The 12,744-nt window shown below is 43.5% G+C and overlaps 1 protein-coding gene and 1 pseudogene across 2 annotated transcripts; one reads left to right on the top strand and one right to left on the bottom strand.

Moving 5' to 3' along the window:
• Positions 1–132: 132 nt before the first annotated feature.
• On the top strand, positions 133–1,340 carry LOC128563300 (protein SGT1 homolog; annotated as a pseudogene). Its single transcript, XR_008373776.1, has 2 exons — positions 133–684; positions 784–1,340. The product of XR_008373776.1 is annotated as a protein SGT1 homolog (transcript).
• A 2,494-nt stretch (positions 1,341–3,834) lies between these two features.
• TMEM70 (transmembrane protein 70) lies at positions 3,835–11,135 on the bottom strand. The gene is made up of 3 exons (XM_053559248.1): positions 10,822–11,135; positions 8,958–9,063; positions 3,835–4,659 (listed from the first exon to the last, which is right to left on the bottom strand). The coding sequence occupies exons 1-3, from the start codon at positions 11,029–11,031 to the stop codon at positions 4,202–4,204; spliced, it is 774 nt and encodes a 257-aa protein (XP_053415223.1). The 5' UTR covers positions 11,032–11,135; the 3' UTR covers positions 3,835–4,201.
• Between the last annotated feature and the right edge of the window lie 1,609 nt (positions 11,136–12,744).

Raw genomic sequence — 12,744 nt, 5'->3', positions numbered from 1 at the left:
ACTTGGGAGTGGAGGTAAGAGAATCGCTTGAGCCCAGGAGTTGGAGATTGCTGGGAGCTGTGATGCCACGACACTCTACCCAGGGCGACAGCTTGAGGCTCTGTCTCAAAAAAAAAAAAAAAAAAGGCAGAAGTTTCCCTCTTGGGCGGTGGCAGAGCTGCTAACCGTGGTAATCGCAGCTCCAGTGGCAGCAATTATGACTATGAGGAATGGCGGCGGCTGCAGCTGGCCCTGCAACAGCCCAAAGGTTTTTCCAGAGCTTGTCAGATGCTCTGATTGACAAGGACCCCCAGACGGCGTTAGAGGAGCTGACTAAAGCTTTGGAACAGAAACCAGATGATGCACAGTATTACTGTCAAAGAGCTTATTGTCACATTCTTCTTGGGAATTACTGTGATGATGTTGCTGATGCAAAGAAGTCTCTAGAACTCAATCCAAATAATTCTACTGCTATGCTAAGAAAAGGGATTTCTGAATACCATGAAAAAAACTATGCTGCTGCTCTAGAAACTTTTACAGAAGGACAAAAATTCGACAGCACAGATGCTGATTTCACTGTCTGGATTAAAAGGTGTCAAGAAGCTCAGAATGGATCAGAATCTGGGGTGTCTACATCCTGGCAGACTCATCAGTCAAAAATCAAGTATGACTGGTATCAAACAGAATCTCAAGTAATCGGGTGGCGCCTGTGGCTCAAGGAGTAGGGCGCTGGTCCCATATGCCGGAGGTGGCGGGTTCAAACCCAGCCCCAGCCAAAAACCACAAAAAAAAAAGAATCTCAAGTAATCATTACACTTATGATCAAGAATGTTCAGAAGAATGATGTCAATGTGGAATTTTCAGAAAAAGAGTTATCTGCGTTGGTGAAACTCCCATCTGGAGAAGATTACAATCTGAAACTGAGACTACTTTATCCTATACCAGAACAAAGTACATTTAAAGTACTTTCAACAAAGATTGAAATTAAAATGAGAAAGCCAGAGGCTGTGAGATGGGAAACACTAGAGGGGCAAGGAGATGTGTGTAAGCCAAGACAATTCATAGCAGATGTAAACAATCTATATCCATCATCATCTCATTATATAAGAAACTGGGATAAATTGGTTGGTGAGATTAAAGAAGAAGAAAAGAATGAGAAGTTGGAGGGAGAGGCAGCTTTAAACAAATTATTTCAGCAGATCTATTCAGATGGTTCTGATGGAGTTAAATGTGCTATGAACAAACCATTCACGCAGTCTGGTGGGACGGTTTTGAGAACCAACTGGTCTGATGTAGGTATAAGAAAAGTTGACATCAACCCTCCTGATGATATGTAATGGGAAAAATACTACATAAATTAATTTGCTTTCACTGTTGCTGCGAGCTATGACACTGCAGCACTCTACTGAGGGCAACAAAGACTCTGTCTCCAAAAAAAAAAAGTTATGTACCTTCTAATGGAAGAGCACTGCAGCAACCAGTCCCACCATAGCACCCAATGAGCCTTATTTCCTAGTGTGCAAGCCCTTGCAAATCCCTTCCAACTCTCAGTAAGGCTCACTGTGTAATCAATAAAGCATTGGTCACAACAGGAGGTCACTAGGGTTCCTACCCTAATTCAGCCTTCGGATGACAGCTACACCAGATTTGACTGTTGCCTCCTGAGAGAACCTGTGTCAAAGGACGTGCCAATCAGCAATTCCATACCTACACTGTGCAACATTATGTTTATTGTTGCTTCGTGCCTGTAAGTTTTAGAGCAGTTTGTTATGCAGCAGATAGTACCAACATCTATGAAGTCATTTGGTCCCAAATAATTACACTTCCCTCTGATGAAGCTTTAAGATCTACTCATCCAGGGCGGTGCCTATGGCTCAAAGGAGTAGGGTGCTGGCCCCATATGCCAGAGGTGGCGGGTTCAAACCCAGCCCCAGCTAGAAACTGAAAAAAAAAAACCAAAAAACTACACATCCATTTATAGGCAATAAAGAAGCATGTTAAAATGCAGCTCAGGGGTACATTAAGAAAATCCAGACGAGGACGGGGGAAATTTGCAAGGGGGAAACGTGAAAGAAATGGAGAAGCCCATAGAAGAATTTTAAAAGATATTTCAGATTGGACATTTGATATTAGCTTTGTAGCATTTTTATTTTGCTTTTTGTAGTTATGGTATTTTTATATTTTTAAGGAAGTCCTTATCTTCTAGACCAGCGGTTCTCAACCTGTGGGTTGCAACCCCTTTGGACTAAATTAAAGGTTCACCCCATTAGGAAGGTTGAGAACCACTGTTCTAGAGCTACAAAATTAAATATTTAAAGTACAGGGTAAATAGGGCAGATGAAACAATATTGAGTACAAATGGTAACTGTTGAATCTGAGAGTCACACAGATTCATTACACTTTTCTTGGTTGAAATTCTCAATAGAAAAGCACCAATAGAAGTGTTCTAAAAGAATCAGAAACCAAGAATGGTGGCTCACACCTACATTTTCAGCACTTTGGGAGGTTGAGGCAGAATTTCTTCAGCCCAGACCAGCCTGGATAACACAGCAAGATTTTCTCAACAAACTTTTTTAAAAAATTAGCCAGGAGAGGTGGCATAAGCATGTAATCAGTGCTAGCTAGTCAAGAGGCTGAGGACCCCAGACGTTCAAGGGTGCAGTGAGCTGTGATTGTTCAATGTAACCCAGCCTAGGAAAAACACTACAACCTATTTGTTTTTTTTTTCTTTTTGAAGGCTCGTTTTGTTGCCCTCAGTATAGTGCTGTCGTGTCATAGCTCACAGCAACCTCAAACTCTTGGGCTTATGCAGATTTTCTTGCCTCAGCCTCCCAAACAAATGGGACTACAGGCGACTGCCACAATGCCCACCTATTCTTTTAGAGACAGGGTCTCACTCTGGCTCAGGTTGGTCTCGAACTTCTGAGCTCAGGCAATCCACCCACATTGGCCTCCCAGAGTGCTAGAATTGTAGACATGAGCCACCTTGCCCAGCCCAAGACCTAATAGCTTTAAAAAAAAAAGAAAAATTCAGAATGCAATTTTATCTTGAGACAGTTTCATTTTGTCACCCTCAGTAGAGCACGGCATCATAGCTCACAGCAACCTCAAACTCCCGGGCTTAAGGGATTCTGTTGTCTCAGTCCCCCAAATAGCTGGGACTCAGGCTAGCCTCACAAGTGCTGGGATTACAGGCATTGAGCCACTGTACCCAGCCACGTCCACCCAGGCTGCTGAGTTCAAAACTGACCCGGGTCAGCTAAACGACAACTACAACAACAAAAAAAATGTGGTAGGCACCTGTAGTCCCAGCTACTTGGGAGGCTGAGGCAAGAGAATTACTTAAGCCCGAGTTTGAGGTTGCTGTGAGCTGTGATGCCACAACACTCTACCAAGGGTGATGTAGTGAGACTCTGTCCCAAAATAAAAAAATATATATATATATACACACACACAAAGACCATCATTCATGTCTAAGGGCCTTATTGTTACTTTTGGGAGCAAAAGCTAGCACAGATATTGCTATCTTATAGAAAGTACCATCCAAAAAAAAAAATAAAAAAAATAAAAAATAAAAAAATAAAATGGGCGGCACCTGTGGCTCAAGGAGTAGGGCGCCGGTCCCATATGCCAGAGGTGGCGGGTTCAAACCCAGCCCCGGCCAAAAACCAAAAAAAAAAAAAAAAAGAAAGTACCATCCACAGCTTTAGTACCAGTGATTTTCCTACTTCGACAGGGTGCCAAGTGAGACCACCAAAGACACTACCTAGGTTATCATTTCCTTTGTAACTCACAAACTCAACTGTACGTGAACATTCTCACTATGGAGACAGATTAACACTGCTTCCCATACTGTTTATTTTTCAAAGTTTTTTAATGTAGGACAAGAATATTCATACACCAAGAAAAATCCAAACAAAGAAAAAGTAACTCTCACATTTGATTCTGGGAGATCCCCAGTTCAGAGGCAACCACACTTACATACAGCTCTTAAATCATCCATGCATATACCATCATGAACATGTAGTCTCATATACCTTTTCTGAGCACAAATGGTACACAGTATGCTTTCAAACATAGTTTATTATAAAGGCGTATCATTCTCTGAAAATTAATTAAAAGCTCTGTTTAACAATTTCAAGCTATCTTCATAAGTCATTAAGAGAATACAAGACAATTGTTATACATTGAGACATAAATCACAAACATAAAAACATAATGCTCATTTCTCCTTCTTAACCTGTTTATCTTCACCAGCTTCTTCTGTATCAAAATTGAACATTTTGTCATAACCCATTAGATGGAAATAGTCTTCGGGCACTGGAAAGTGCAATGGATTAACTAACAGTGATTTTGTTTTAGCACAAAATGTGGTAAACAGATATGTGCTGTCTGGAATAATCACATCATTCTGATGGAACACTGTACTTGTTTCTCTAAGCACAAAATTATAAGTAATGGCTTTGTAAGTGTCTGTTGTGGCCTCATGGTACAACCGAATGACATAGCTTTTTGTAACAAAGTGAAGCAGCACTGGAGTGATAAATGCAAAACTCCCTATGATGCCATAAAATAAGATTTGCCCAGGTAGACTTACAAATGCATTATTATTTTGTGCAAAAATGTATGGTAGAAATGCAAAGCTGATCACACTTGTAGTGTAAGAGAAACACTTTACACCTAAGGGGGAAAAAAGGAGAGAGGATCAATACTTTCAGGTTTTACAAAAGAATCATTCTATTCTACTAATTCTTCCACTTTTCTGACTATGTCATCATCAAAACAGAAAAAAAACAAAACACAAATATGTTTATTATACGCCAGGTTCTTTAAGCAATTTATACTTTTATTCATGAAATCTACAGGCAAAACCTACAAGATAGATTTAGATTTACAATTATCATCATCACCCTCAAATAAGAAAAATGAGGCACTTGCACAACATCAGACAACTACCAAGTAGCAGGGGTAGGATTCAAACCCAGGCAATTAACTCTAGAGTCCATGCCATTGACCATGGCAATGTGATGCCTCTCAAGGTAAGAAACCTACTTTAGGGTTTAAATGGCCTGTACCTCAGTTCTACAATAAAAGATTTAATATCAGGCTAGCTCACAGCAACCAAAACTCCTGGGCTCAGGCAATCCTTCTGCCTCAGCCTCCCAAGCAACTGAGACACAGGCACCTGGCCAATTTTTCTATTTTTAGTGGTCTCACTCTTGCTCAGGCTGGTTTCAAACTCCTGTGCTCAAGTAATCATCCTACCTCAGCCTCCCCAGAGTGCTAGAATTAAAGGCATGAGCCACCGAGCCTGGACAATATTCAATTCCTTAGTAAGGAGAGACATTCAAATTAAAACACAGATATAGCCCAGAGGTTTAAATTTAAAAAGTAAAATCAGAAGCTGGGCACAGTGGCTCATGCCTGTAATCCTAACACTCTGGGAGGATGAGGTGGTGGGTGATTTACTTGAGTTCATGAGTTCGAGACCAGCCTGAGCAAAATCGAGACCCCCAGCTCTACTAAAAATAGAAAAACTAACGCAAAAGGCTCACTTGAGCCCATGAGTTGGAGGTTGCTGTGAACTATGATGCCATGGCACTCTATCCAGGGTGACAGCTTGAGACTCTGTCTCAAAAAAAGAAAAGAAAAAGGCTCGGTGCCCATAGCACAGTGGTTACAGCACCAGCCACATACACTGGCTGGCGGGTTCAAGCCCGGCCTGGACCAGCTAAACAACAATGACAACTGCAACAAAAAAATAGCCAGGCATTGAGGCAGGTGCCTGTAGTCCCAGCTACACAGGAGGCGGAGGCAAGAGAATCGCTTAAGCCCAAGAGTTGGAGGTTGCTAGAAGCTGTGACTTGATGGCACTCTACCAAGGGCAACATAGTGAGACTCTATCTTTAAAAAAGAAAGAAAGAAAAGAAAGAAAAAGTAAAATCAGAGATATAAAAAAAATAAAATCTAGGGGGTGCCACCCCATATACTATACGGAGGGTGGTGAGTTAGAACCCTGCCCCAGGCCAAACTGCAACAACAAACAGAATAGCCGGGCGCGTTGTGGCAGGTGCCTGTAGTCCCAGCTACTCAGGAGGCTGAGGCAAGAGAATTGCCTAAGCCCAGGAGTTTGAGGCTGCTGTGAGCTGTGACACCATAGCACTCTACCAAGGGCGATAAAATGAGACTCTGTCTCTAAAACAAAAAAATAAATAAAATAAAATCCATAAAATCCTTCCTAATCTAGTTCTTATTATGATTCAAAATACAGAAGCAATCTAGCAAAAAAACTGATAGTCTGACTGCATTTTTAAAAAAATTACTCTGTCTCTAAAAAAAAAAAAAAAACAATGACTATGGCAATAAAAAATAGCTTGGCACCTGTAACACAGTGGTTACGGCGCCAGCCACATACACTGAAGTTGGCGGGTTTGAACCCGGCCAGGCCAGCTAACTAAGAATGACAACTGCAGGGCGGCGCCTGTGGCTCAGTCGGTAAGGCGCCGGCCCCATATACCCAGGGTGGCGGGTTCAAACCTGGCCCCAGCTGAACTGCAACCAAAAAATAGCTGGGCGTTGTGGCGGGCACCTGTAGTCGCAGCTACTCGGGAGGCTGAGGCAAGAGAATCGCTTAAGCCCAGGAGTTGGAGGTTCCTGTGAGCTGTGTGCCGCCACGGCACTCTACCGAGGGCCATAAAGTGAGACTCTGTCTCTACAAAAAAAAAAAAAAAAAAAAAGAATGACAACTGCAACAAAAAATAGCTGGGCATTGTAGCAGGCACCTGTAGTCCCAGTTACTTAGAAGGCTGAGGCAAGAGAATCACTTAAGCCTAAGAGTTTGAGGTTGCTGTGAGCTGTGACGCCACAGTACTCTACCCGTGGTGACAGCTTAAGACTGTCTCAAAAAAAAGAAAGAAATGGTGCCTGCATTCAGACAGACGGGTACCATGGGAGTCACTGTTAAAAGATATCTCAGTGGTATCAATACAGGTGTGCAGGCCATTGAGATGGAATACCAGACTCAATGGCTTACTCATACTTACTCTTACTTCTGAAGAAAGAATTTCTAACCACCTGAATTGGTTATTCCAATAACTTCAGAATTCTACTTAATGATGATTATAATCGGTCCTTCCCCAGAAGTCCTAAATAGCTAATACTGTACTTTAGGTGGTGCCTGTAGCCATGTGTAGGGCGCCAGCCACATATGCCAAAGCTGGTGGGTTCGAACCCCTCCTGGGCCAGCTAAAACAACAATGGCAATTGCAACAAAAGAAACAGCCAGGCCTTGTGGTGGGCACCTGTAGTCCCAGCTACTAGGGAGGCTGAGGCAAGAGAATCACTTAAGCCCAACAGTTTGAGGTTGCTGTGAGCTGGGACACCACAGCACTCTACCCAGGGTGACAGCTTGGGACTCTGTCTCAAAAAATAATAAAATAAAACTGTATTTTAAACATACTCTTACATTACATACTTGAGAAGTAACAAATTTCCAGAGTCAATTTTATTTTTTCTTTTGGAGACAGAATCTTACTATGTCACCCTTGGTAGAGCCCTCGTAGAGTGCTGTAGCATCACAGCTCACAGCAACCTCCAGCTCTTGGGCTTAGGCGATTCTCTTGCCTCAGCCTCCTGAGTAGCTGGGATTACAGGTGCCCACCACAACACCCGGCTTTTGTTGTTGTTGTTGTTGCAGTTTGGCCAGGGCTGGGTTTAAACCTGCCACCCTCGGTATATGGGGCTGGCGCCCTACTCACTGAGCCACAGGCGCCACCCTGCCCAGCTATTTTTTGATTGTAGTTGTCATTGTTGTTTGGAAGGCCTAAGCTGGATTCGAAACCACCAGATCCGGTGTATATGGCCCCAGCCGCTGAGCTATAGGCACCAAGGCCTAAGTAAATTTTAGATAACTACTTGGCACCATTGTGATCAAAAACAAAAAACTAAATGTGAGTGCCAAAACCTGTGGCCACACTTGGCTATAAACTAATCATCCAGATGTTTCAAGTTTCAGATTAAAAAAAATACGAACTCTGAGAATTTGAACAAATCACATACCATACTACTAAGTATTTGTGACATTCTCTATTAAATACTAAATCATGACCTAAGAAAAGTGCCTTAAACCTATAGCTATAACTTACAGCTATCCTTTCTTTCTCCCACCTGGAAAGGCCACTGAATAAATGTTTATTATAAATTCTAAGATGGCCTGAATAAATGTATAATTTGTCTATTTTTGAATTATATAAAATCATTACATGCTCATTTTAACTGCCAAATTTAGAAATAAATGAAGTATTAAAATTAGAAATTGTCCAATTCTACTCCCCCCAAATAACTTACTCTTAAGAGGTATCCTTCCGTATTTTTTCCTTTGTGTATCCAAACATTACACAAATACAGTTTGTATTTTGTTAAACATCTTTTGAGAGTGGCTCGGTGCCCATAGCACAGTGGTTACTATGCCAGCCACATACACCCAAGCTGGCGGGTTTGAACCTGGCCCAGGCCAGCTAACCAACAATGACAACTGTAATAAGAAAACTAGGTGGGCAGTGTGTCAGACGCCTATAGTCCCAGCTACTTAGGAGGCTGAGACAAGAGAATCCCTTGAGACCAAGAATTTGAGGTTGCTGTGAGCTGTGATGCCACAGCACTCTACCAAGGGCAACATAGTGAGACTATGTCTCAAAACCAACCAAACAAAAAAAGTCAAGAGTGGTGAACAAAGAAAGTAAACTTACATGTCCACCCCTAAGATAGTAGTCATAACATAACACTTCAAACATCTTTTTAAAAATCTCTCCAAAATGTAAATATTTCTACATCTCATCAAAAGGCCTAAAGAAAAAAACTTATCACCTAACTTTTCTTATGTTTTGTAATTACAGGACGCTAAAACAATAGGTAACATATGCTAGGAGTTATTTTTTACAGCTAAAAAAAGAGAAATATCCTCACTTCCAATTACCTACCAAATACTGCTCGGGCCAAATTCCCAGTATAAATCAACCTTCCATCTTCAGATTGGTCAAGTTGTGTATGCAAGCATCGAACACATCCTTCCCAAAAAACAGGTATCTATTTGAAAAGAGACCATCATAATATGAGCAAACAGTCAATTGCATTTTCAATCAACTTTGAAATTTTTTAAAGTTTATTTTTAAAAATATAATGAAGAGAAGAGAACTTGTCATATAAGGTGACATAGAAATTCTCCCAAATAATCTACAGAGCAAAAGAAATCAAATTAGCTAACCGAATGACTTTCCGTAATCCCAGTCACAAGCAAAAAAGTGGAGAATTAGAGTTTATTAGTTTTGCATCCCAGCTCTCAGGTTTTTAGGTCTAGAGGGACTTTAAACAACAACAAAAAAAAAAAGGCTCAGCGCCTGTGGCTCAAACGACTAACACGCCAGCCAAGTTACACCTAAGCTAGTGGGTTCAAATCCAGCCCCGCCTGCCAAACAACGACAGCCACAACCAAAAATTAGCTGGGAGTTGTGGCAGGCACCTGTGGTCCCAGCTACTTGAGAGGCGGAGGCAGGAGAATCCATTGAACCCAGGAGTTGGATGTTGCTGTGAGCTGTGATGCCATAGCACTCTACCCAGGGTGACAGCTTGAGGCTCTGTCTCAAAAAAAAAATAAAAATAAAAAAAGTTTTGTGGAATAGTTCTATCCCACTTTTAATGAGAACCTCACTCTCATTAATGCATTAGCATTTAAATAAAATTTTAATACAACAATCTAAGAAAAATACTCTGCAAATTCAGATTATATTTAAAGCCCAGACATTTTTTAATATTCCAAAATATTTATACTATACTTAGTATTAAGACACTTTTTTTCACCAAAGGCCTTGTAAATACCTTGCATTCCCACCCTTCCTCTCAACAAGAAAAAATTGTACTTCAAATTCTACATCAAACTTAACGAACAGAGGAGTTGACCAAACATCTGAAAATGAATTAATTTCACAGTGAATATATCTGAAAATGTAAAAGACGCCAGGCACGTTGTTTCCTGCCTGTAATCCCACACTCCGGGAAGCCAAGGCAGGCGCATTGCTTGAGCTCAGGAGTTCGAGACCAGCCTGAGCAAGAGCGAGACCCAGTTCCTGTGAGCTATGACGCCATGGCACACAACCCCAGGGCGACTGAAACTCTGTCTCCAGAAAAAAAGAAAACGTAAAAAGAATGCCTGATTTCTTCATGCTGAAATTTTATAAGATTCAAGTTTCCATTTCAGGCATTTCTTCCAAGATTCAACAAAGCTTGCTATCCTGTTATCATTCAGGGCAGAATTAGGAGATAATTTATTCAGATTAACATGCAAGGATAACGTCCATGTACTTTTTCCAGAACTCAATGGAATTCCTAAAAACAGAGCCATCTTACTTTAACACACAGACCCCCCCCCCCCACACACACACACACACACACACGGCGAAGTCAATCTGGCTGCGCAGGCTCTCTCAGTTCTGCCTCCAGGTGCGACACCCAATGTTTTTGCAAATAAACCCTTCTAAGCTTCTGCTCAAGAGTAGAAAAGGAACTAAACGCAGTTGCCATCACAAGTGGCTGGATTTGCAACCAAGTGTAAAGTGCGTGGACCCGCCCAGAAAAGTAACCGCTTTCCAACCCTACTCCTAGACCGGCCGAAGCTGTGAACACCAGGCCACCACTCGGGTCCCGAGGCCTCCGCCTTCTGCAAACTCAGCAGAGGCAGGGCTCCTCGGACAGGCGGGAAAGGTCACGAAGAGTCGCCCAGGCTCCCATGTCCGACGATACGCCCCCTTCTCTACCCCTACTTCCAAGTCAAGTTCTCGGACCGCCGACCTGCGCTCGCCTGGGACGCCGGAGAAGGGGCGCGGCTCCCCACAGCCCCGCGCTCCCGCCGCCGACCGGCCGGGAGAGCCAGCTGAAAGAGGCCGCCCGAGAGACAGCTTCCCTGGGGCCTCGAAGCGCAGTGGCCGCCCACAATGCCGTCCTCTTCCCGCTGAGCCGCAATCCGGACGCCCACGAGACGCCCAACGCCAGAAGCAGCATGCCGCACGTGAGAGCCGCAGCAGCTAAGAAGGTTAAGAAGCTACACTTCGCCCCACAGGGGCCTGGACTTTACAGTGCGCGCCCCGCCCCCTAGAGGCACGCCGGGAAGGATGGACGGCCCGCGCGTGCGCAGAATGCCACGCACATTACCCGCGCGCCGCATTGTCCGGCGGCTGGGTGCAGACGCCAAACCTGTGCGCGACAACCGGGCTCTAGAGTGTAACTTTCTCCATGACAGCCTGGAAGGATTGAGGGGACATCCCTGAGAAAAGGGGAAGTCCAGGGTTAAATCTTTCATTCTTGTGGACGTCATTTCCTAGGCCGTAGAAACTTTCTTTGAGGAAAGAGATGCTAGCCTATTGTTACAGAACGAAGACTGTTATACGATTTTAACAAAAATCAGTGGTAATTTAATTCAACCATTGGGTTCGTAGAAGGCCCGCGCGGTGGCTCACGCCTGTAATCCTAGCACTCTGGGAGGCCTAGGCGGGTGGATTGACTGAGCTCAGTTGTTCATGCAATAATTGATTTTTTTTTTTTTTTTTAAGAGACCAAGAGTCTCACTTTGTCGCCCTCTATAGGGCGCTGTGATGTCGCAGCTCACAGCAACCTCAAACTCCTGGGCTCAATTGATCCCCTTGCCTCAGCCTCCCGAGTAGCTGGTACTACAGGCACCCAGAACAACGCCCTGCTATTTTCAGAGATGAGGTCTCGCTCTGGCTCAGGCCGATCCGGAACCTGTGAGCTCAGGCGATCCACCCACCTTGGCCTCCCAGAGTGCTAGGATTACAGGCGTGAGCCACCGCTCCCTGCCCGTAATAATTGATTCTTCGTATCAAATATGTTTTCGGAAATATTCCACATCCATGTACGAATTTGTTCATAGGAGCTGCCCAATAGTGGAGGAAACACGTAAGAATAAGGGAATAATAGTCGTGTAATACAGTACAATTGATACACACTAATGTTGCCAGAATTTCTCTGGGTTCTTTTGGTCTCGGGTTTTGAAGAATGAAACCACGGACTATATGGATCAGCAAGAAGACAGAGTTTATTGACAAGGAAAGACTGTAGATTGATAAGCAAAGGAAGGGGAGAATCAAGTGTAAAGCCCCTCCCCTTCAGTCTAAGGCTTTAAATCCTATCCTGCAGGCACAGGGTTTGGGGGAAGTATGCCACAACTAGCCAAAAGGTCTGCAGGCAGAAAATAATCATAAATTTAGGGCAGGAATACAGTCCTTGTGGCTTGTACCCCAGGCAATTAAGTGTGCTTCGGGCTCAAGGAGGAACCACCCAAATCCTTTTAGGCTGCTTTGTTCATGACCTTCCTGAAATACAGCCTGGAAAGTTTATGCCTAGAAAATGGTGGGTACCTGTCCAGCCCCTAGCCCATGAATCCCTGCATCCTGCATCATTAAAATTTAAAATTTGAAATACCAGGCGCGGGCCTGTAACTCAAGTGGCTAGGGCGCCAGCCACATAACCCCAGAGCTGGAGGGTTCCAATCCGGGTCTGCCAAACAGCAATGACAACTACAACCAAAAAATAGCCAAGCGTTGTGGCGGGCACCTGCAGTCCCAGCTACTTGGGAGTCTAAGGCAAGAGAATCACTTAAGCCCAAGAGTTGGAGGTTGCTGTGAGCTGTAACGCCACAGCACTCTACCCAGGGTAACAGCTTGAGACTCTGTCTCAAAAAAAAAAAAAATTTTGAAA

This window comes from Nycticebus coucang, chromosome 13 (assembly GCF_027406575.1).
Source record: "Nycticebus coucang isolate mNycCou1 chromosome 13, mNycCou1.pri, whole genome shotgun sequence".
Classification (NCBI taxonomy): Eukaryota; Metazoa; Chordata; class Mammalia; order Primates; family Lorisidae; genus Nycticebus; species Nycticebus coucang.
This window is presented reverse-complemented; position numbering and strand designations above follow the sequence as displayed.